General features: G+C 40.0%; 1 protein-coding gene and 1 long non-coding RNA gene across 3 annotated transcripts in view; both read left to right on the forward strand.

The window, feature by feature from the left end:
- The first annotated feature begins 53 nt into the window (after positions 1–53).
- On the forward strand, positions 54–6,901 carry LOC108005501 (serine/arginine repetitive matrix protein 2). Of its 2 annotated transcripts, none has more exons than XM_017068805.4 (5): positions 54–177; positions 234–284; positions 340–515; positions 1,292–1,623; positions 1,692–6,901. In XM_017068805.4, exons 1-5 carry the CDS (start codon positions 173–175, stop codon positions 6,801–6,803), a joined length of 5,676 nt encoding a protein of 1,891 aa, XP_016924294.2. In that variant the 5' UTR covers positions 54–172; the 3' UTR covers positions 6,804–6,901. The 2 variants fall into 2 exon arrangements, with proteins under 2 accessions (XP_016924294.2, XP_016924296.2); XM_017068807.4 differs by having other exon boundaries at positions 110–177; positions 237–284.
- Positions 6,902–25,136: 18,235 nt separating this feature from the next.
- LOC139353468 (uncharacterized) overlaps positions 25,137–25,912 on the forward strand; it is a 77,054-nt gene continuing 76,278 nt past the window's right edge. The window contains exon 1 of the long non-coding RNA XR_011604757.1: positions 25,137–25,668. This is a non-coding gene — a long non-coding RNA (uncharacterized lncRNA). The remainder of the gene's footprint in view (positions 25,669–25,912) is intronic.

Below are 25,912 nucleotides of genomic sequence, written 5' to 3' on the forward strand. Positions count from 1 at the left end.
CGATGCCACCCCAACAAATCGGAGCAGCCACTGCCCTTCTAGCCAATTGATATTCCTACAATTTTCTACAGCCTAAGGCAAACGACACCTCTCGAAACCTTTCTCTCTGATTCGGACCTAAATATTTCCTTTTGGACTGAATGCTGAACCAATTTAACAACTAGCGGGGATCATGAGGTAAGTTGTAATCGTAATCTTATGCAGGAAACCTAATTACCCATTTATTTTCTTAGTAGGGACAGAGGGCAAGTCGGTCCCAATGGATCTGTGGATCGCAACAATAGGTGAGTAAATATTTCACTGGAGTTAATTTAGGTAATAAAAAAGTATTCAATTTAGAAGCCAGAGGAGTATCCAGATGCCGCGCTGTCCTTCTCGGGGTCCCGATCTGGTTAGCACTCCGGAGCACTTGCGACCAGGATTTCGTGGGCGGACACATCGATATGATCCCAGCGATTTCGGGCTGACGGGAAATGAGGAATGGCGGCATCCACGGATGTTCAGGAATATGACCTGTAAGTACTTGGGGGCTAATCGCGGCTATTATTTTTTAATTTTACGCTCAGTTTAGTTTTTTGAATACATTTTTAATAATTAATTTATTCTTCACATTGTATAATTGGCAATAGAAGTTCACTTCGAAGATAGTCAGTAAATAGGTTGTAAGCAAAGTTGTGAATTCTTTGAAATTCACTGTCCATCGAAAAGTTTTCAAAAATGGGCTTGTGTAACAGCCCTTATCCTAAAAGAAGACGAATGGATTCGCCTTAAAAAGATAAGTATCTGGCCATCCATGGTCAGGTGAATCCTTAACAAATCGTCGACTATCGAGGACATTTTGTTCACTGTATTTATATTATATACTATACATAAAACAATTTCTCAGATTTCTTGAATTTTTATTATTCTGACATCGAATGAAAAACCTTCTTTATTTTTATAGCAAATCATAGGAAAGCCCCCTTTAAATTCAATACCCTTTAAATTCAATACCCTTAAAATTCAATTTCAAGAGAACAATGGCTGGCCATGGTCATGCCACCAGGATACAAATTATACCCAACGTATACCCAACATATAATTTGTATCCCAGTGGCGTGTCCGTGACCAGCCAAAGAGCTCATGTTTGTAAAATGTTAAAATTAATAACATGTAGGGAGATCATTAAATTAATTATTAATCTTATATTTCAGCTATAGCATATATTTTGAGACTCATTGAAATTTAAAAATTCCTATTGTACTTTTCCCAAGTATAAGTTTTGACTAAATAAATGTATCCCAATTCATAGATGAAACAGATGCTGCAGCTATGGAAACCTTCCGGCAGGCGCAACCACGTCGTCAACCCTATGAAACGGGAATGAACATGAGCAATTTGCCGGAGGAGTGCCTGGAGGATATGTCGGCACCTAACTTCGATCTCAGCCTGCCATCCCAGATGTCCGATTTGCGGGGAGAGTTACTGGCCGATGTCTCTGCTCCTAACATGTGCGATGTCTCAAAAACCACCAGCCACGTGGACAATGTATATGGCGAGATTCTGGATCGCTTTAAGAGCATTAGGGAACGTATTAATCGATCGAATCAACTCCACGGATCGGAGGATCCCTGCTATCAACAGGTAACTATATGTTATATACCATATCATTCAGATTTAGAAGAATTTTCAATAATATATCTAATCCACAGACCACGCGTCGTAGGATCTATACCCACCGCGATCCAAGTGGTCATATCACCAGCCACGTTGATGAGACGACTGTTTCGAATACCTCCTCCTTGGATTGCACTCCGGCAGGTGAGGGTGGTGAACCGGGACGTCGTCTTAACTTCTCCTTACCCAATCGATCGGAGAACCTAATGGATGAGTCAATGCCCCCATATCTCGAGGCATCGCTAGAGGTCATGTCCTCTCAGGATATTCTGGATAATGAGACAATGCCGGCGTTCGAGTCCCTTGGACCCACTTCGAGGAGTCAGAATATGTCTCATCGTTCCTGTTTGGAGAATGAGACGATGCCGTCGTTTGCCAATATCTCTGGGATATCCCGAAGACAACAGACAATGCCCAGCGAATGTCTGGAAGATGTGAGCCAGCCTTCTTTCGAAAGGAGTAGATCTCGCAGACAGAGTCCCAGGCGGCAGCAACACGTATCGATGCCTTCCCAGAACCTTTGGGACATCTCAGCGCCCTCGTTTGGGAACACAACCAGGGATCCAACTGTCAATGAGTGCCTCGAAGATATTTCAATGCCCGCATTTGAGGGGGTCTCAAATGTTTCCAGGAGCAGAAGTCAGAGCAGAAGTCAAAGGCAGAGATCGAGAAACACTCGCAATATAAGTGACATATCTGCCCCGACTTTCGCCAGTTCAAGACGGGGTCAAACCACCAATGAATGCCTGGATGATATGACCATGCCTTCATATGGTAGAGTATCGGGCTTATCACCGACCCGGAGTCGTCGCCAACTGCGAAGATCGATGTCAACGCAAAACATTAACGATATATCCGAACCTATGTATGCCAGTTTTTCAAGAGGACCCATTACTAATGAATGCCTACAGGAAATAACCATGCCATCTTTTGGTGCTGTAACAGATTCTTCCAGAGGAAGAACATCTAGAAGACCGTCTTCATCATTTGGAATGCCCAGCGAATGTCTGGAGGATATGACAATGCCCTCTCTTAGAGGAGTTTCAAGAGGTTCAAGAAGCAGAAGTCTTGATCGACACCAGAGATCCATGCCATCGAGTATGACGGACGAATGTTTGGATGAGATGACCATGCCATCGTTTGGTGGAGTTTCAGGCTCCTCCAGAAGGCAAATAACCATGCCGAGCGAGTGCCTGGATGAGGTAAGTGCACCAACTTTCGGGAGGAGCAGTTCTAGAGGATCGACTCGGCGGCAGAGGACCATGTCATCCAAGAACATTCGCGATACATCTTCGCCCTCGTTTGCCAACTCCACCAAATATGGGGACACAAATGAATGCTTGGAGGATGTGTCGATGCCATCTTTCGGCGATGTATCAAGATCACCGAGGAGGAAAAGATCCCGGCGACAGCAGATGACACTTCCCACGCAAAATATAGGTGATATATCGGCACCGTCATTTGCCAGCTCGGGACGAGGTAATACGACCAATGAATGCCTGGAGGACATAACGATGCCATCGTTTGGAGGAGTATCTAACAATTCCAGGAGTCGTAGTCGAAAGCGCCAACAAAGTTCCAGCCATCGTTCGATGACTAACGAGTGCTTGGATGATATGACCATGCCTTCGATGGGTGGAGTATCTGCTATGTCCAGAAGACAAATGACCCTGCCCAGTGAGTGCTTGAACGATGTGAGTGCCCCGTCTTTTGGAAGAAGCATCTCTCGGGGGGACAGTAGGCGTCAACGAACATTGCCAAGTGCCAGTTCCACCAGATGTCCACCGACGAATGAGTTCCTGGAGGATGTAACCATGCCATCGTTTGGTGGTGTTTCCTCAACATCCAGACGCAGACAGTTGACCATGCCCAGTGAGTGTCTTGAAGACATGAGTGCACCGTCCTTTGGAGGCGTCTCTGGTCCTTCCAGGAGACAAACCACTGGCTTACCCAACGAGTGCCTTGAGGACATCAGCATGCCCACCTTTGGCAACATTTCTGCAATATCTCGAAGAAATGAGTGTTTGCCAGATGTCAGTCAGCCTGCACTTGGAAGAGGTAGATCGCTTGGACGGAGTGGGCGAAGTAAGCGGAACGTGAGCAGAACTCAAGCTACCAATGAATGTTTAGAGGATGTAACAATGCCTTCATTTGGTGGAATATCAGGTGCTTCCAGAAGGAAAAGTACCTCCCAACATCAGAAATCCATGCCAGCAGTAAGTGAAGTCTCAGAAAGGACTAAGGAATGTCTAGAGAATGTGACACAGCCTTCCTTTGGAGGTGTATCGGGATCATCCAGAGCTAGAAGTCCACGACAAAGATCAATGAATTCGAGAAGAGGGCAGATGACAAGCGAATGTTTGGACGATGAAACAATGCCATCGTTCGGAGGTGTTTCGCAACATTCAGGCCGAAGGACTCCCAGAAGACAGACTCAAAATATTAGCGGTATATCAGCTCCATCGTTTGCTAGTTCGGGTCCTGAATTTGAAACGAATGAATGCATTGAGGATATATCTATGCCCTCATATGCTGATAATACACAAGCCTCGAGGGCAAAAAGCTCTACGTCAATGCAAAGGTCAAGACGCGGATTGATGACTAACGAATGTCTGGAGGAAGTCACAATGCCATCGTTTGGTCCTGCCAGCCAAAGTCCAGTCACAAACGAATTTCTCGAGGATATTTCAATGCCTTCATATAGGGAATACACAGGATCGCTGAGAGGAAGATCCCACACACCTGTGCAAAGCTCAAGACAAGAATGGTTGGATGAAATGACCATGCCATCTTTTGGTGGTTCAAGGCGTGGGCTGACTAATGAATGCCTTGAGGACATTTCAATGCCAGCTTATGGAGAAACTACGGGATCGTCCAGAGGAAGAAGCTTTAGACAAGCAACGATGACCAACGAGTGTTTGAATGATATGACCATGCCAACGTTTGCTAGTTCCTATCGAGGACCTGTTACCAATGAATATTTAGAGGACATTGCAATGCCTTCATATGGAGGAATATCAGGATCTTCCAGGAAAAGCACAAGACCAAGGGCGTCAATAATGCAACGATCCAGACCAGGGGCGATGACTAACGAACGTCTGGATGATATGACAATGCCTTCCTTTGGAACTTCAAGTCGTGGACCTGCTACTAATGAATGTCTGGAGGACATTTCAATGCCTTCATATGGTGGAAATTCAGGATTGTCTAGAGGCAGGTCTACCACCCCAATGCAAAGATCTAATCAGGGAGCCGTGACATCGGAATGCTTGGATGATATGACCATGCCATCATTTGGCAGCTCAAGTCGTAGACCCGCAACTAATGAACGCCTTGAGGACATTTCAATGCCACCCTATGGAGACGATTCTGGATTATCTAGTGGAAGAAGCCCGACGCCTATGCAAAGCTTAAGGATGGGAGCGATGACCAATGAATGCTTGGACGACATGACCATGCCATCGTTTGGTAGTCCAAGTAGTGGAATTGCTTATAATTCAGGATCGGCTCGAGGAAGAAGTCCTAAGCAAATTCAAATATTTCAAGGACCGATGACAAATGAATGCTTGGATAACATGGCCATGCCATCGTTTGGTTACCTAAGTCGTGGTCCAGCTACAAATGAATGCCTGGAGGACATTTCAATGCCTTCATATAGAAGAAACACAGCTTCCTTCTCGAGGAGAAGCCCCAGCCCTGGGCAAAGGTCTAGGCAGGAAATGACGACCAACGAATGCTTGGAAGACATGACTATGCCCTCGTATGAGGAGGTATTTGGATCATCTAGGAGGCAGATGACTATGCCAAGTGAGTGCTTGAACGACGTAAGTGAACCCTCCTTCGCAAGGAGTATCCACGAGGGAACCAGTCGAAGACAGAGAACCTTGGCCTCTCCAAATACTATTTCACGAGGAAGAAGCCCTAGGCCACAGCAAATGTCGCTGACGAACGAGTGCCTGGAGGATATGACAATGCCAACATTTGGCGACATCTCTGGGTCATCGAGACGTGGCCAAAGCACCATGAACAGCGTTCGCTTGGAGGACATCAGCATGCCCTCAGGACTCTCAAACCGAACTCAGTACAGCGAGTGCGTTGAGGATAGTGCGAGTGGAGGACGTGGACGCCGCACCAACGAATGCCTTGAGGATGTGAGTGCTCCCAGTTTTGCCCCGAGTAGTCGAATGACCTCAAGACATATGCCCCATATGACAGACGAGTGTTTGGAGGATGTTTCCATGCCGCAGAATGAATCATTAGCCAGGAATGATTCTGAATCAATAGCGCGACGTCCACCAGACATTTCCTATCCCTCGGAAATGTTGGCCAACGAGAGTGCTCCCTCGTATCATTCACGCCGAGATGAAGCAGATAAGTCGGCCGACTGCTCGTGCTCAACTCCTCCACAGAGTTCCAGAAGTCGTCCCTGGGAAGACGGCAGTGCAGGTCGTTTGGAGGATGTGAGCATGCCCACCTTCGAGGACGTTTCCTATCAGCCACGACGCCATCAATTGACCATGCCCTGCGAAAACTTGGACGATGAGACTCAGCCGGACTTCTTTAACTCAACTGCATTGCCCAGCTCTACGAGAGCAGAAAAGCACCAGGGAAAATCCGCTCGACAGGAGCAGCAGATAAGCAGTAGCAAACAACTCGCCGATGAGAGTGCTCCATCTATACTGAAAAACACCACAAAAGGACCTTCAGAAGTGGTCAAGGAAGTTACCGTCCAAAGCTCAACCACCTCTGTGACAAGGATTTTTAATAAAACACCAGAAACAGGTAATAACTCGGGTCAACAAATGATCGAAGACCTCTCGATGCCGCAGTTCGAGACCACAGGCTCCAGTACTCATCAGGACTCATCCCTTCACGGCTTCCAATCCATGGAGAACTACAGGCCGTTCGATGAACTTATATACAGCCAGAACTCTGTGGGAAATCAAACGCAGCCCGAGACTCCTCAGCCAGCGAGGGCTCCGAACCGTAGTCGAAGTCTGCGAAGAACACCAAGCACACCGAGCACTTCAAATAATCGTGGGGGAACTCCCCCCACTGCTACCAGGACTCCTGGTCAACCATGCGATATGGTTACCACCAGCTATCCCTATGGAAAACCCCATTGCTTTAGCCGAAAACCCTGCTAGATGGATAACACTCATTGAAGATTTATATGTAAATTGGTTTACAAACCATGTATTTTATACATTCTTTTGTATAGAGAAAACAAGATTTTAATAAAATTTGAAGAATCCATTTATTGGTACTCCTACGTAAAAATTACAATTCCATAGCAAATGAAAAATAACCAAATGTCAAGGAAAAGCAAACAAATATGAATTATGATTCCGAATTTCCAAAAACCATGTTCAACAATTTACACCATATTGAGACAATTTCCGCGAAAAAAACAATGCAAGTTCATTGTAGCATATAGAAACTGGTACATGCATATATTTCTACAAAATTGGTAACAAATAGGTTCAGGAATCGGGGTGGAAGCTTCCAGCGGAAGCGCGTTCATTGCTGCCTTTTTGCAGCCTTTGGCCTTCTGTTGTTTCTCCCATGCTCATTTCCTTTGTTACCGCTGCTGTTTTTGTTGTTCCTGGCGTTGTTAAGAGGGAAATAAAGGAGCTATATAGGTTAAATAAGGGGTACCTGTATCTGTAGCAGACACCAGACGAGTGTGTCGAGCGATGCGAGCTATTTAAAAACAATTTATTTTTAGCAAGCGCCACGAGCAAAACAACCTGTCGACCCACTGCATACCCACCCATCAAATGCGTACAGAGAAACAAATTTGAACAGAAAATAATTCTTTTTTTACTTGTTGCTTATTGGCTTTGAAAAAAGTTTGCCGATTTCCAGGAGGCTGGGTAAATGAGGATAATAGCAAATATAGAAATAATATTTGGCGCCCAACGTGGGACGGACCTTTTATGTCAACCGAATATGCTATTAAAAATAGTTATAAGCAGTATTACATAATTGGTTTATTATAGTAAAGAGTTGTTAGACTGATAAATAATAGTTACAGATACAATTGCTATGAGATATTTTTTCATCACACATTTTTCAGTCAACTTTTGGGATAATTCTTTCCAGTGTTTTTTTTTTTGCATAGTATGCCCCCTAAGCTCGTCCGTTCCCTCCTTTCCGCTCTTGTGACTGCGACGTTGATTTCGGTTTGAAAAATCGAGCGTAGCCCGACAAATGTCGGCGAGGTCGGTTAGGAAGGTGCCAGAGGTATGCAAAACAAGAACTGCAGATGCTTCAGATTGGTTTTCCAATTACTCAACATTTCAATGCAAATAACACAGGGGCGGGGGTGGAAAGGGGTGCCAAACGGGGTGTGCAAGTGTATAGTCAGGAGAAAGATGGCGACGTAACGGTTAACGCCGCAGTGGGTAACCCGTTGAAGAATTGAATTGGCAACATCGCACACACATTGCCATCCCCATCCCCATCCCCATCCCCGTCCCCATTCCTATCGCCATCCCCATCAACATCCACATCCACATCCAAATCCCCGTTTGTGAGCGGCGGTTGAGATTGCGGCTGAGATGCGAGTTGTGGGGGCGGTGACCCGGCTCACAGCTGGGGCTAAATATATCTTTCGATTTCTTGTCAGAGATAAAATTTCAATCACGTTTACTTCACTTTCACTTGGCCGTTCTCGTTCCCATTCCCGTTACCGCCCACTGACCCACTCAATCAGAGCCCGATTCAGCCTGGCTCTGGATGTGCTGGCCGAGCGCACTGAAAAGTCTCCGAATTTTTCGTCAAGTTTTCCAGGGGTGTGAGTTATTGCGGGTTAGATATTCCCCAACTAACACCTAGGGTATTCGTTTTTAATTTGCAGGCATTTATTGAATATTGTATCTTTCTGTTTAAGGATGTTAATTGGTTACGCATAAATATATATCTGTGCGTGGTTTAATTATGTTATGCTTTAAATAAGAATATTTATAATGTGAAAGTTATATAGAAAGATTCGATTTCTCAATAACATGTTAAGGTTTAAGTTGGTTATCTATCAGCTAAAGTTAAAATGAACTTAAATATCTCAATAAGTTGTTAATATTTTGAGTTTTACGGTTCAATTTGGTCTGACAAACCTGAAAAAGAAAAGTAAAGGTTTTGTCGACTGACAAATTTAACTAAAACCTTGTCGTTTAGTTAGGATATCTATCAGATAAACACTAACATTTTATTGTTTCGAAAAAGCACTTTAACTAACCGACAAAAGTTATCATAGCAATGAGAAATAGGATTAGATAATTTGATCAATTCATTGTATTACCTGCTTATCAGTACTGGCTATCTATGCCAAACCAAACTTATACATTTCCCAACACTATTAATTTCCTGTGCTGACTGACTTTTCAGACAATGCAACCATTTGTCAACACTGAAGTAGGAGCGAAAAGGTGGGTGGTGGATCTAAATCTTGATTTTCATTTCCATTTTCCATCATCATGAGGGGACGAAGGCAGGGGGGGGGGGGGGGAGAAGGCCTCACACGTAGCAGCCACTTAAAAGTTGAAAATTACAATTTACAGTTTTAGCCCCCCAAAGACTCGTTTACCCACACACACATACACACCGCCCGCACACATGCATACATATTTAGTTTATTTCCCTTTTTTTTTTAGTTACCATTCAAGTGGCAGTTAAAATGGCTTCAGCCTCAATTGCTGGCATCCTGGTGGCGTTTCGCCGGTTGCATCCACCATTTTACCATCCCGCCATCCTGCCATTCCGCCATTTCAGGACCAGCATCCTATGGCCAACATCCTACATATAACATCCAGCATCCAACGGCCAACAGAGGGCGACCCGCTGCATTAGGAAAGTTGACGCTGTTGATGCTGTGAGCGATTTATTGTTTTTGTGTAGAAAGCGTAAAATGGAACAAATTTCCCCATTCCCCTTCCTTGAAAGCCCACACACAGTGATGCCGACGACCCATTTCAAAAGCAGGACAAATCGAACCGCACAAGATGGCCAAAAAGACATCAAAAGACATCCGGATTTGAATGAAAAAGCGGTTGTTTAATCAGATTTTCCAAAAAGGTAATTAATTCTTATTCAGATTAAAAAGCAATTTAAATGAAGAGCTTTTCGTGGGCTTGATTGCAATAGCTTTGAAGAATTCAAAGGCTTACCTATGGCTAACAAAATAAAGTATTATTTTATTGGATTACGTATTTCATTTTAGGTATTTGTTATTATCACCTAACCTTTCTGGTCACTTTATAAATTCATTTTTATTTTACTTATTTAATGTATATTTTCTTTAAGAAACTTAAAAATTCTTTATGTCTTTAGTGTTCGATTGTAAAAATTATTTTATATTATTGATCAATTAATGAAGCTTTAAGAAATTGTAAGATTCGAAGTATTAAAGCATTTAAACACCTATTTTTTTAAGCCACCTTACAATAAAATTTATCTTAATTATTTAAATATTATTATATATTATATATTATATAATATATTTAAGTTCGGTTCCGAATTGTATTCTTACTATTATATTTAAAAGCTCGTAAATGAAGATGCCTAGATTCTTAAAAGAAACCTTAAAGGTGCCCAAAAGAAGGCAACAATATATTTAGAGTGCGGAATCCCGATGGATTCCAGCCACTTTTACTGCATACTTTTAGACACCTTTATAAGTGATTTCAAAACCCTAGAGCTTTCGAAAAACCGTCATCACTTCCCCGCACACACACACTGACTCGAGCACCCACCAAGTGTTTGCCTGTGAGTGTGGTTGCATACTTTTAGGCTGCAACTGCAACGGCTGCTCCTGGTTTTCGTCCTGCCAGCCCCCCACCAAGCCCCCTTTCACGACACCCCTCATGCCCATTCGAGGCTAGGCAGTTAATTGTAATTCTGCAAAAATGCTGTCAAAGTTATGCGAGTGCGAAAATGGCCACGGGCCAGGGGCAGCTGGTGGTTTTGGTTTCGACAGGGGGGTGTATGGATGCAACTTGGAGGGGCAGAAATGGCGATGGAGGGGTGAAAACTATGGGGCAGTTGGACAACGGAACGGCAGTCAACCAAACCCGCATTCGAGTGGATCCCCGCTTGTTTCCCAATTGCATTTTAAAGCCAGTCGGCTGGACTTAAAGCCCGCGGCATCGATTGGCCATGGGCTAGAATTCCGGAAGTGGCCTAAATCTGAACCAGCTGGGTTCGTTAATCGTTTACGGTTTGTCAGCTCGTATTTTTCAACTGTCTGTCCACTCTGCCCTGCTAGAAAGTTTTTCTATATTGTTTTATTTTATTGTGTGCAGATGTGTTCAATTTGAAAGAATACATTTTGTAAAACATGCCACGAAGATGGGAAAAGAGTAGATAATTCCGTAGTATAGTATTATTTTCAAATGCTTTCCAAATGAATTTCAGATTTTATTTAATATTATTTTGTCAATTTTTACTATATACTACATTTGGCTAACATTTTCATATTAATATCTTCCTTTACAGATTTTTCTGCTCTTACATTAAAGGTTTTCAATTTATCATTTCCTTGTCCTTTACTTTTTGCCTTCCCTTTTTTGGTCAACCCACAGTGATTTACCCCCCAAAAGCAGTTTTATTAAAACTTTATATACCTTTACCTCTCTGAAGGTTTTAATTAATTTCATTCGTTGGTGGTTAGCTCTTCAATTACATTTTACCCAGAGCTTTGAAGCAAACCAGTTAGTGTTTGATTTCATAGCATTTGCTTTGCTTCAATTTTGTTGGGAAACTTTCACGCATTCTATTCTTAATGAAATCTACAGCAGCTGTGAATAACTTTGTTTACATTGCCGAACTTGGTGTATTTGATATACAGTGCCACTGGAAAAGTTATGTCCTTCAAAGGGAATAGTTCGCACTATATTTGTTTGTAATTCGAATAATTAAATGATATTAAATTTCTTTTTTAGCTTTGTGAAAGTGAATAGAATATCCATTTGAAATGAATTTTATAGTAATTTGAAATCACTTCAAAGTTCTTTATAATGCAATGCTAATTTTAGAGTCTTTTGTGGTCTTCCAATGATATAAATCCTCACGAAAGATTAGCCCCATTTTCGTGCTCCAAATTGGTCTTGCGGAATAATATATAATTTGCCAAAATAAAGTGCCCAAATTTCCATTAATTATTTAGCCCACTGAATTCTTGTTTTGGCCCACTTTTACCCACGACAGAATCCAACTTTTCTTGGGCATACAACCACCGGCAACCACCCATGATTTATCCGTTGACGTTTGGCGAATTTGGCAAATCAGTGCCGGAACTTTCGCAAATGCTAAAAGCAATATTCACACGCTCATAATTTACAATCGCAAAGTTTCATCTGCCATTTGGTTGGCTTTCCGTATATATGTATGTATATTTTTTACACTTTTTTTGTTCGCCCCCATACGGGAAGGAAATTATTACTTACATCAAAGATTTGCATACATCGTCTTAGTGGGTTAGGCAACGGGAAATTTGTCCCTGCCAGGAAAAGCAGAAGAAGCGGGAAAGTCGAGGGAAAGAATGGGATTGTGCGGCAAGTGAAGGAAGAAGTTAAGTAAAAGAATTCGAAGGGAAAACTTTGCCTTCAATGAAATGAAATAAAATTGCATTACAACGGCACAAAGGGGTGGCGAAGGGGGGGTTGGTGAAAGGGGGGTTCCTTTGCGACGTGTGCGAAAAACTTTCGCCTTGCTCCCATTTTTATTCCTGCCAATGGGCAAAGTAAAGTCAAGTCAAGTCAATGAACGACACACTCGCACACTCACTTGGACGCACATAAATTTGTTTAACCCGCACATGTGTCAAAGTTCTGAAGCCCCACAACCCAACACCCCACACCCCAAAAACCCCCAACCCCCAACCCCCAGGCCTTTTTTAACCCAATTTCCGCAATTAAGTTTATATCATTCACCTGAGCTGACTAAATCAGAGCCAAAAGCAAAGCCAAGTGAAAGCCAAAGTAAAATTTCCCTGTCCAAGGACGAAAAGTGAGTGACAGGTGAACTTTGAGACAACTGAGCCTGGGTTTATACGTTTATAAAACGGCTTTGGACATAATTATAACTCATCGTTGGCAAACTTTAATAGAAAACAAAGGGATCTATAATATTGTTAAAACAAAAATTAATTACTTTAAATTTTTAACTCAAAAATTATCTAATGTGTCTTCCCTTTGCAGTTAAGCATGGCGCGAATTCTTCAGAATGCGTATTAAGAAAATAAGGTGAACCTTATACGTTAATATAATGTAATAAAATGTAAAGTGTCATATGGTTCTGTTTAAAAGAATTTAGTTTTGTTTCACTCGCATTAAAATATTCCGCGAATTCTTTAGACTGGGTAGTTTGATAATTAAGGTGAACCTTATAAGTTAATTTATTGTTAAAATATATATAAAAGTGTGATTTGGTTCTCTATAAAAGAGTTTAGTTTTGCTTTTAGGACAAATAGAAATAGTAAAAATTACAGAAACTAAATATTTGAGTGGACTTTATATTTATTCACCTCACTGGTCAACTCTTTTAAGCCCCTGTTTTTTTTTTGAATTTCTTGGAGTTGCTTAAATTACTAATAAGACACATTAAAATTGACGTATAAACTTGAATGATATGCGTTGATGACTCTGATTTGGCTGATGATGAAGGTGATGGTTGCATGGCAAAAGCTGCAGCTGGCAAAAAGGGGGAGTCACACAAAAGCGACGGGATTCCCCCATTTTACGAATGAGTGAAAGGTTTGGGGTATGTGATTCCCCTCTCTGTTTGACTATTGCTTCATTAGGGTTCTGTGCGAGTGATGGACATGGATATAATGCAGGCGATACAGGTACTGCAGATACAACTGCAATTGCAGATAAAGAAGTTGGTTGCTAATGTGAAGGGAACAAGAAAGATGGATAAAGAGCAAGCTAAAGATTGGGGGATAATGATAAAGCGAAATGAGTTATGCCAATTTGGACAAATTGTACTTTAATTTTACGAGCGTTGCTATATGAACCATAGAACAGTAGGATTATACACCTTCTTTTTCTCATGAAATCTGTTTGGTTTATACACCTGTTAATATATATTTATAAAACCGAGAATCCAATCTTTTCATTTTCGCTAATCTGTGAGTTCCGAGTAAAAATATTAATTACACTTTGTGGGGCAAGGTGAATGCATCTGCCTTTACAAGGACTATATTTATGATCCTGCGGCTCGATAAATTCCCATCGGGGATCCTCCAACAATTGGCATTCTCGAGAAGGGCCAAACTCAAGGACTTTTACGTTCTGGTCGGGACTGGCCAGCGCTATATAGATTGATATAGTGACGCAGCAGACATCGAGAACTGTCTTGGGGTAATAAATGGCAGGACAAGGGAATTTGCCAAGTTAACGAAGCGTTCTGGACGAGGCCAATACACAAACACACAGAGAGAAAAAGGATGCGACTTAGGAGGAGAAGAAAAGGACAGAGATGGGCTGGAGGAAAAGGAACAAGGAGAGCTGCATTAAATCCATGCTTGTTTGTTTTTCATATGTACTCGCAAACAAGGACGAGTGCCACATATGCACCTATCTAACATTGTATCTTCTGTGAGTATCTATGTGAGTATCCAAGTGCGTCTGTGTGTGTGTGTGTGTGTGTGTGAGCGGCGCGGCTTTGCGTTAGTGGAAAAAATAATTCTAACAGCAACTCAAACAGGCAAACAAACAGGCAAACAAACAAACAAACCAACAGAAAACATGAAAAGCGGCGCAAAAACGGAGAAAATAAAAGAAAACTGCTCGGCGAGGGAAAGAGATGGGGAAACGGAGAGGGAGCGAGAGGGACGGGCAACATTTGATGTTTGTGCTGAACAAACTTTGGCACGAAAACTTGCTCCAAAAGACACCTGAGCAGGCTTTCCCCCAAAATGTCCCATCCTCCATAAATCCAACCAAACAGTCGCAAAACCACCCAACCACCCGACCACGCCCACCAACCATCGCCCCCAAAGATCGATCACGTGTTTGAAAAGCGCTGACAGAATACATTCAGAGAAAAACATAGGAATTCCTATTAACTTTAGATTTTTAAAACCATCTAAAGTCTCTGGTTAATTGAAAAATGGTGTAAGAAAGGTACTAAAAGTATGCTATAAAAAAGGGCCATTGTTCTTTTACATTTCTAGAAGCATACTTTTATATATCTTTGTCTAAAATGTTTAAACTATGATTTGAAATGACTTTGAAAAAACGTTCCCACTGTAATAAACTTATCGTTTTTCATAGTCGATTGGCACCTTTTGAAGAGGTTCAAATCAGTACACTTAATGATGTGAAATAACCTTTTTATTTACTTAATAATAATAATTAATAACTTTATAATATCAAAATAAATTTTAAAAAACATATAAAAGTAACAAATTGGTTTACTTTAACTATATTCAACTGATTTCCAGTAAAAATTAAAGAGAGGCTAGTGTGAAATACTAGATACAGTTCTCTAAAAAATTAAAATAAATATTTCAGGATTTACTTTGATAATGTACGAATTTATTGCATACTTTCAGACACCTTAGATAACGTTTTCTAATCCCCGGGCTTTCAAAAACACCATGTTTTATTTTGCCGTGCAAGAAAGACGTTGGGCGCCTGTGGAGGGACATGTGTTTGCATTCAATTCATTCAAATATATTTTCAGCAATTTTTTCTTGTCATTTCATATGTGATGATGGGTGTTGGGACACCGAATCCCCCCTCCCCCCTGCATCACCATCCCTTCGCATTCTATCTGTTCTTGTGTGTTTTCTCCATTCAATCATTTCATGGACAACATGTAGCCTAGACATCTATTCCATGTCGTCGTGTGTTTGTTGTCTGGTGATTGACCCACAAAAAAAGAGTGGAGAAAGGAGTGAAAGCCACCTGAGTAGATAGCAGCCCCCCACTCACTCCACCGCACATCCTGTCCCTGTCTTCCCTTGCACAACAAAAGACTTGGCGCCCGATTTGATTAGCAAGAGTAGCAGAGCGGCCACATGGAAAAGAATGCTGTCATGTGTCCATGCTGCTTTTTTCCTCACTTTTCTTGTCTTCCCTTTATTTTGAGGTCCTCGAAGTGCCTCGACTTGAGCCCCAGACCATATACCTTATGTATCTTATGAATGGGCTGGACGATTGCAGATGCATTTATGAATTGCACATGACTTGTCGAGAGTGGTGCAGAATGGTCGATGGTCTTTCTGGATTGATAGGGCTGCAGGAACCACAGCTCGGATGGATGATGCATAAAGGGAAAAGCACTTAGGCAGGAAGGAACCTTAAAAGAGATAGCAGGACAATCTTCAAAATGCGAAGATGGAATGCCCTTTTATGTATATATATTCCTTTACTTTATACAAAAAACAAACAACGAAAAATTGCAAAACCATTTTCGTTAAACTTTGCCCAAGATGAAATATGATTAAAAACCGAAATTATCATTATACTTTCATTATACTAGTAATTTAGATGACTAAAAAAAAATTTTTAAGTTTTATAATTTTAAATAAAAGAAATTTTTAAAATAAAATGTAGAATGTGCCCTTAAATAAATTGATTTATGTTTTTGAGTTTTCAAAATAAAATTGTATAAGTTTTTAAACAAATTTTTTTTATTTACAGCATTATTTTTACCTTTAAAGTATAACGACCAGTGTTGGAAAATTTTCTCAATGAATCATATAATATTTTCTAACACTTCTTTTTTACCTTTTTATAAGGAATGTTTTGGAAAAGGCTGGGTACCTTCATGCATCTAAATTAAATTAGATCTTAACAAGTACCCTTTGTTGTTGCTCATGCTTGTTATTTTAAACAGCACTTTCAAATCTTCAATATATTTTGCAACCATGTTTCTGGTGTGTGTATGTGTTTGAGTGGTGGTTGTGGGGAACATAATGCAGTGGCCATAGTGCCCACATCCTCCCCTGAATCCCTCGTGCACCCCGGTTTTTGGCTTACCTTTTTGGCTCAATACATTTTGGCTGCTCCAGTTGCCGTATATCCTCATCCTGTTCATCGCATAAAGTGTGAAAATGCCAAAAATTGTCGTACGTTGTGGTTTTTTTTTTCCAAGGACCAAACGGCGTCCTTGCCCTCGCTTTCGTCCTACAAAAAAATTATTGCAATTTTGTGACTGTGGTACGTGCATTTTTACACCGTTTTTACACCATGGCCGTGTAAGTGTGCGAGTGGAGTGTATGTGCAAGTGGATTTGCTGTTTGTCTTAGTACTTTCCGCACACTGAAAACATTCATAAAGTTGGCTCACGCTTAAGTAAACACGAAAAGTGTAAAATGATTTCATCTGATGATGATTTGGCTTTGGGAATTGCACGCTCCATTGCGTCACTTACGAGTCCTGCACTCGTGTAAGTGTGCGGCATGCAATTATGTATTATTACACACACCACCCACCAGCCACACTCACCCACACCCACCCACACCCACGCACACACCCAAATGTATTTGCACAATGTAGAGCAAACAAGCTGGGAGACATTTACATATAATAAACCAAAATTCCATTTGTTTATAGTGGATGCTCTCTAAAGTGGAGCAGCGGAGATTATTTTACAGTGGTCCTTCTGGCTGGATTCTCTAGTGCATTTAGTTAAAAATTATGACACAATTCATTTGCTCACTGAATCCCTATGGTTTAGCTTTTAAATCATAAAATGAACACATGGGAAACGCTTTAAAACCATTTAATATGCGGCTTAAAAGTATGCAGGGAAATAAATTAAATTACAAATTATTGTAGCATACTTTCAGGCACCTTTAACAGTGGTTTCAAATTTCATAAAAATGTAATTAGACTTTAAGCTTAGAAGCATTAAAGTAATAGAAATAATAATATGGTTAAAAGTATGCAGTGCAAAAAATGAAATTACACTATATTGTTGCATACTTTTGAGCACATTCTGCAAGCCTCTGACAATTTTTCATTTGATTTCCAATTTTAAATTTTTAATTCGTATTTTAATATAATGTATTTTATGTGGGTGTCCACTCTGTTTTTCAAATTGACAAGATATGCATATTTTTTGCAAGCGGCAGTCGTTTAATGAGTTTGCCTAACATGATATGACGCGGAAGCGGCCCTCGGGCATTTCGAGCTGTCAACAAAATGCATTCAATTGGATGCATTTCCTCCGATCGGCCAAATCCAATTTGACCAATTCGCTTTCAGTTTTTAATTAAAAAATATGTTTGCTTACTCGTGCGTTTGTGTGGAAATCCTGGATAGAGCCAGCCGAAAAACCACATTAATCTGGCAACATTATCGGACTGATTTAGGCATTTGCTTTTTTTTCCGGAGCTTAAACAAAGTGGGGCATTAGCCCAATGCCATCGCAAATCCACCTAGAATAACGAACTGTTTATGTCCGCGAATCACCCAAGATGATTAGCCAAAGGAAAGCCAACAGCTGAAGTGAAGGAAAATCGGAGGACTCGTTGCTAGGAAACGCCACAAAAAGGAAGGACGATGTTATAAAGACTCTTCTTTGAATTTTCCTTTATTTTATAGCTTGATAGGGACTCCTTGTCAGCATTAATAGCTTTATTCATTGTTCTGTTTTTGGGGCTAAAGGTCCTTAAAAATGTTCTGTTTCTTTTTATATTTATATATCTTGTTACCATAAAGCGGATTGGTTTTTGTATTGTGCGGTACTGATATATCTTGAAGTAACTATGAAAGTATAAGTTTTGTTGCTTGAAATATAAATATTCTATGCAATATGGAAGTCAAGAATTGGCTTTAAAATTAAAACTGATTTATTTTTGAAAAAAATAACTTGCTGATTGTCTTAAAATAAAAATGGAAATGATTTTAGATTATAAATTCGATTTTTTCTTATTTTTTATAAGAGAGTTAATTCTATTTATTTTTCTTGTAAATGTAAGTCCTAAATCAATAAACCGTTTAAGCTTTATACAAGAGAATACTAAATAAGCCAGTAAATAAATCAGAGATAATCTCTTAAATCGCCTAGCAAGGGTATCCTGTCGAAACGCCTAAAAGTAGGCAATGTTTTTGATAAGATCAACTTGGTGGCACTCTCTGCGTGTTTTTATGTGGAGTTCTTTGGGGAATTGGGTGACTTGGGTTGCTTGGGGGTTAAACACACACTTGTTGAGGATGTAACTACACACACACTGACTAGGATTTCCTTGGCAACACACACACACACGCACTCCGCTAAGGGCGTGCTAAAAAAGTTTTCATAATTGACGACAAGCTCTAGGATCCCCTGGCCCCCATCTCCATATCCCATTTCTCCACTTTCACCCGGTGTTCCCCTTTTCATGGCTATGATGATGATGGGCAAATATTTTACGTCATTAATTAGCGCATGGCAGCGCGCTTGAAACTATTACGTAATGCGATAACACCAGCAACAACAACGCCGACAGCATAAACTATTATGTGCAAAATTTTTAATGACGTTAGGGGGTGGGCTTACAAAAGGATGCCAGGATAAAAAAAAAACAAAAAGAACATTGTTCAAGGCATTTGCATTCGCCAGCTCTTTTCCCCGCTTTCATTTATACCCTTTAAGATGGGCATAAATTACATACAAGAAGGCCTAATAATAAAGGTGCTATGTGTAATTCGATTTTATTAATGGTTTCTTTTTATTATATTATTTTATAATCTAATTAAATACATTTTACCACTTTAAATTGGGACTCTGGTTAGTATATTTTATTTATGAAAAAAGGTGTAGTGTTATAATAATTAAATTGAAGTATAATATTTAACTTTGCTATAATGTATCTCGATTTTCAATGGACAAGTTCCTAGGCTTAGCTTCTTCATTATTTTATAGTTTATGGAGGTTATTACAAATAATCCCTTATGACATAAAAACCTATAGGCGTCTAAAAGTAGACAATGATTTATTTTTATTCCAAGTATCCGATGGACAAACTTCATATTTTTTACTGCATACTTTTTAACACCATAATAATAGTTTTAATAAAAGCCAATATTTTTTACTGCATACTTTTTGACACCTTAATAATAGATTTGATTAAAACCAATAGGGTTATTCGTAGCCATATAAAATTATTTCTTTTTTAACTTTAATCAGTTATTTTATTGAAAATCAATTACTTTTTTCTAATAACATTTATTTTAAATTTTTTTTTATTGTGAAGAGTGTTTAAAATGTCGGTATTTTAAGCAAGCTTTCTCTACTTTTCGGTTTCTTCGCTGTTATTTTTGATGCCCTTATAATTAAATTATTTAGTGCAAATTTGTGCACAGTTGTTGTCTCTCCCACACACACACACACAGGCAGAGAACACACACACAGAGGCACATTCACGCACACATTAGATATGTTATGATTACGATAGCGCCATCTCGCTCCCCCTCACTTCCGCCCAATGCGGCCCTCCCACTCGCACACTGCTCCAGTTCATCTCTCACTCGCAGGATAATGAGAATTTAAATCGCAATAAAGTGGCGCTGCAAAAGAAGGAGAAGTAACAAGCTAAAATAAATGTTTAGTTGAATTCTGGGTCGGGTAGGTTGGATTAAAAGATCCCCAATCCCCCCAAAACCCCCCTCCACCACTGCAAAAGGGGCAATCATAAACGAGTCCAGTGGGGGCGTGGCGGCAGCAGACAGTGAAAGTGTTGCCGACTTAGGGACCGTCTGCAAGCGAAGTATCTGCGAGTATCTGTATCTGTATCTATCTCTGAATCAACAGGAGTGGTCACAAAAATAGATAAGAGAGCTGGAAAAAATATTTATATATATGTCTAATGTTTATAAGGTAAGCAGTTATCACACCATCTTGAAACATTTTTGATGTTTTATCTTTCTTACAGCATTATTAACAAAAATTAAAAAAAAAAATTTCTTTAATCATTATTAGTTAAAAAAAAATCTGAGTTACTAAAGGAAATTACATTTTAACGGTATCTTGAAATATCAAAACGTGCTATTATTATTATACAATATATAAGTATATTGAACCAGAAACCGAAAATATTCGAAATTTGAAATTTTTTTAAAACCTGCACTGAAATTGTTTATTTACTTTCTTCATGCAATTTGGTTTTGTTTTTCCTTTTCTTTTATTTTTTTAAACTGTACAATATTAAAAATTAAAAAAAAAACCTTTTCTTTGCAGTTATCAGCCCCTTTATAATCAAGATAACCTTTTACCCAAACTAAGTGCTATTTTTGTGGTCACAACTGTGGTTTGCCAATGGCACATCCATTGCGTGCCTGTGTTTCCCCGCCTGTGCGTGCGTTAATAAAATGTAATTTTGAAGCGTATTTAAGGCGAACCTCGTACGCAGCCTCCGCCGGAGTCATAGTCATAGTCTGAAACGTAGTAGCAGTCGTACTGCTCCGAAGTCATAGTCACCGACGACTTCTGTCTCGACGAAGGAGATTATGAATCACCCAAAGGGATATTCCCACAAGCAGTTTCGCTCCGAGGGGCTTCAGAAATCACGAAATGAAGTTTCTCAGGGATAATAACGCCTTGTTGGGCACAGCGAAAAGAGGGAATCAAAAGGTATTCGGGTATTTAATGTATTTTTAGTATTCGAAATGCTTTTAAGGATGAAACTATATAGATCTGCTTTGATATATGTTTTTGTACCTTTTATGAGCTAGATTTTTATTTTGTTTTATAATATTAATATTGCTGTAGCAGCATTTAATAAATTAATTTGTATGAAATTTGAAGTAAAGATTTGAAAAATGTTGTTTATGCAAAAACTATATAATATAGAGAGAATTACAAGATTTTAAATAATTAAAAATAAAAATGTTTTTCAAAGATTGGCTTTAAAAGGAAAGGAATTGATTTAATATAATAAATGTTTTAATGTTGTTTGGAATATTTGCATTTATCTTGGTCAGCATACAGCTTTGAAAAAGTATTTTCCGACATTTTTTTAAAGATATTATTATGAATTGATTAATTTTCTGAGACTTTCCCAATTTAGTTGTATTTATTCGCCGGAATAGGCAGGGACAATGAACAGATGACAGGGGCTGGCTGAGTCCTTGCTGCAGACGGAGCCTGCGGCACAGACACATAAATGCTTATTAGCATTAGCAGCGCATTATGAGTATTCGCAGAACACGCACACACACGCCGAACACCTTTTTCGAGCTGGGGAACCCCCCAAAATTCCCCTTCCAAAATTCTCCAGGTATCGGGGTTGAGCTGGCGTTTGGCATTTGGCATTTGCCACCGCCAGCCATTGTTGTTTGGCGAATATTGTCAGGCGACTTGTGTGTTTGCCTGCTCAACGCTGCACGGTTTTGAATTTCGGATTCCGCATTCGGTATTCCGTATTCCGCATCCTGCATCCAACATCCTGCATCCTGCATTCGCATCCCGACTGGATACGGCATTGAGCTGCAATTAGAGCCTGAGTGACAGCCGCCATGCTAATCAGCTTCTTTTTGGGCTCAAAAGTCGGATAATACAACAGGATGGTATTGAACGTTTACTCAAGAATGACAGGTTTAGTATTGGTGTTTAGTATTTTGCATTTGGTATTTGTATTTTTATTTTAGGTAGTATTTAGTATATTATTTGAATTACTTTAATAGTTATCGGCTTACAACTGGTAATTCCACCTATATAAGGATACGTATTCTATACCTTAACAATTTAAGAGTGGTCAAAACAATAGAGAAGAAACTATTTAACTATATATATGGATCTATCCATTTAAATCGAGGAATTATAACAATAACATTTAAATTCATTCAAGTTGTGTTAATGTAAATAGATTTTCTTACGTAAACTAGGGATCCACAAATAGCACGAGTTTTTAAAATACAATTCGGGTAGATAAGCCCTATTTGAAGTGATGCTATGAAATGGTATCTTTAAATACAAAAGACCCTCACTTTCATTAGCCTTTCTTGTCTTTTATTTGGAATGTAGTTTTTCCATCTTATCGTAATTTAATCACCATAATGATCCCCTTTGTGCAGACTGTACATTTAATTCGCAGGCCTTTTGTTTCGACTGTACTTGCATCGTTTGGCAGCTTTTGTTGCACTCTTGGCTCGTCGTCAAATTGCTGCAGCTAGATATTAACCAGTTACTGTGTCTTCCGCCCAGCACTTTTTTTTTCAACTTTTTCCTACTTTTTTATTAACCCCTTTGTCGATGTTCTCCGCTGATTTCGTCACGCGCAACCGGAAATTACTTTTCAGTTTTTTTGTTGCCATTTTTGCGGCACCACCACTACTACTAGTGGTTCACACTCGGCAGATGCGACAGATTCGCCCAGCCAGATTCGCCCCCCATTTTTGCTGCACTTCCTCCACGAGAGCTGGATTTTTTCTATCGATAACAAAAGGAAGCCTTATTAGAGTGTTCCTTTATTTGAATGCCACATTTCACGCCATGTGGGGTATAAAATCGGGGACTGCCGGGGGTGGCATCTATTGTGAGAGTTGGTCTTTTTTTTGCAGCTAGCTCACAGGCTCCCCGGAAACCCCTCTGAGCATCCCCTTCACCTCTGAAAACCCAAGCATACCACTACCGAACCCCCTGCGAACCCACGAAACCCCGACAAGTTGCCATTGTCAGCCATTGTGGGGTCCTTTGTTTTAGCCAGGGCTTTGTCAGCTGGGCCAGCTCCTTCAGCCGGCTGCTTTTCCCACTCCCCAGCACTCTCTACACTCTCCACTTTCCACACCATCCGGCTTTTCTGCATTTTCTTTGGCCGCCATCAGTGGCAACTTTTCATTAACCAAAAAAGAGCTGCCTCGGATGGTCGGATAGGCACCCAAGATGCCTCCACGACACATGCTCAAAAACACTTCCCAGTGGACACTGGGGAAAAATGCGTTTGGGAAACAAATAACTTAGAAAATGCCATGTAATACAAATAAATTGAAAGTTTTTAAATATTTAAAATATTTTCACAAGTATACAAATAATATAAGAATTTTTAAAGATTAAAAAAATATTCTCACAGCTCACTTGGTCACTTTTTTAACTAAAATATTTGTTATTTAGTTGTATACTTTAGTTCATATTTAGTAAATAAAACGAATGTTTTTCACTTGTTCCCACATATATTTCATTTTTATAATATACAAAATAGTAAAGCAAACATAAAACAAACACAGCATTTAAAATACATATTAAAATAATTATTTATTCAATCGGATTTTATATCATATTTTGGAGTATTTAAAGTCAAAAACTAAATTTGTAATAAATGTGAAAATTAGTTGTTCCTGAAATTCTTAAAAGCCCAAATGTTTACAAAAATTATAATGATTTTTAATCATACTAAATAAATCAGTTTTAATGTTAGTCGATTTTATTTTTGTCTCTTTGTTTAGAGCAAAGGGACTAACATTTCCTCTATGTTAAAGAGGGTTTTCCCATTCCCCTGCATAATAAACCAAAAGTAAGTATTCAACTCGACATTTCCATATGATTTTTTGGTTTAAACCTTACTTTTAGTTTACCATGCGGATGATAAAATTAACCTAAATGTGGTATTTAATAAAACCTTAAGTGGTAACTAAGACGATTGTTTAATTTTTAAATAATTTAAAGTTATCAACTTAGAACCTTGGGCTAAGTTTATGTGGTAAATATAATACATACGTTATAATATTCAAACCATAAAAAAGAGTTAATATATACCTTTGAAATTGAAACCAATATGAAGCATGTAGTTAAGAATTATCGTTTTTTTTACACCTAATGTTATTGTATCCAACCCATAAAATAAAGTGAATATCTAGGATATTGAAACCAAAACAAAGCTGTAGAGTTAAGTTTTATCGTTCTATCGGTGCACTATTTGTGTGCCCTATTTAAGCAGATCTCTAGCCGGGAAATAGCTTCCTCGGTCGTTTTGGCGGCAACTTGTGATCAGATTTCATCATTGAGTGCCTGGACGTGTCCACTTGAAATGCCAAATTAAACCGAATAAGCGCCGATAAACAGGGTCGGGAATTTGGCCAGAGCCCTGAACTTTCGGGGCGGTGAGAGCAACAGACGTCTGGCCGGAAAAGCCGGGAAAGCCGGCTAAGATTTTGGGGTGGGATGACCGAAGGGGGGGGGGGGGGCAGTCAAGGAAACGCGGAGATGGATGGATGTGCGAGGAACATCAACTAATTGAAATTGCGCGCCAATTTTGTGGCTTAGCCAGAGTCAGTTGGCCCTGGCTGAGTCGTGTCTTGGCCAAGTGACATGCGCATAGCCATATCATCGATAAGTTCGGGTTGGAAAACCGAAGAGGCCGAGGCTTAACTACCAACTTCGTGCGTTGTCGTGGGTCGGGAAATGTGAATCGTGGGGAAAACACAACATAAACTCGGTGCTACGAACTCGGAAATTTTGGGTGGGGGGGGGGGCATTGGGAAAAAACTGGGTACCGGGGGGCTGTGCGTACGGATTCATTCGCCTGGCCAGAATATCGGCGAGTGCAGTTAACGTCGGTATCTGCAGGGCCTCGCATCGTCGACGGCGTCAGTCAGCGAGCAGCGGTCCAACGGTGCGTATGCGTATTTTGGTGCGCTCCACGGTGCGTATGCGTGTTATTTGACCCACAGAAGGGAAATCGCGGTGCGGCAGTATCTCGTAAACCATCGTCGTCGTCGTACGTATACGTCTTCCTCCTCCTGTTTTGTTGTGAGTCGACTTCTTCGCGCGTTCTTCTTCATTTTGGCCACCGGTTTTTGTGTTACCAATCCATGCATTTTTTTTTGCTGTTTTTCTTGTTTGTTTTGGGTTCGATTTACGTACGGTATGAAATCGGAATGAAATAACCAAGGCAAGACCCTAGTGAAAAATGTGTATGAGTGCTAAATAGTGTGTGCTATGTCGGTTTTCGGTCACCATTGATGAATGGCCATGGCCGGTGAATATTGAAAGGGGCCGCCACAACACAGATAATAGCAGAAACCAAACCGCTTTAGGCCTAAAATTCACTCACAAGTGTCATATTTCGTTTTGCAAAAGGTAAGATAATCCGTTCGCTAGTTAATCACATATTGGGGGAAGCATTAACGTCCGATCTTTGGAACTTTTTGGTGAAAAAGCCATTTGGGGCTTATTAGTATTTTTACTGTAATACGAGAGGGAAACATGAAACACTTAGCACCCAAGGCGAAAGGAAAATAGGTGTATGTTAGTCTGCAGATAGGTGATAGAACATAATGTGTTTGTGTGTGTGTGCCTGATTTGTTAGGCTAATGGATATTCA

The sequence above is a fragment of the Drosophila suzukii genome, chromosome X (assembly GCF_043229965.1).
Source record: "Drosophila suzukii chromosome X, CBGP_Dsuzu_IsoJpt1.0, whole genome shotgun sequence".
Lineage (NCBI taxonomy): Eukaryota > Metazoa > Arthropoda > Insecta > Diptera > Drosophilidae > Drosophila > Drosophila suzukii.

Coding starts and splice junctions, on each gene's coding strand:
- LOC108005501 (XM_017068805.4), top strand. Junction 516..1,291: donor GATGTTCAGGAATATGACCT/GTAAGTACTTGG, acceptor CCCAATTCATAG/ATGAAACAGATGCTGCAGCT. Junction 1,624..1,691: donor AGGATCCCTGCTATCAACAG/GTAACTATATGT, acceptor TCTAATCCACAG/ACCACGCGTCGTAGGATCTA.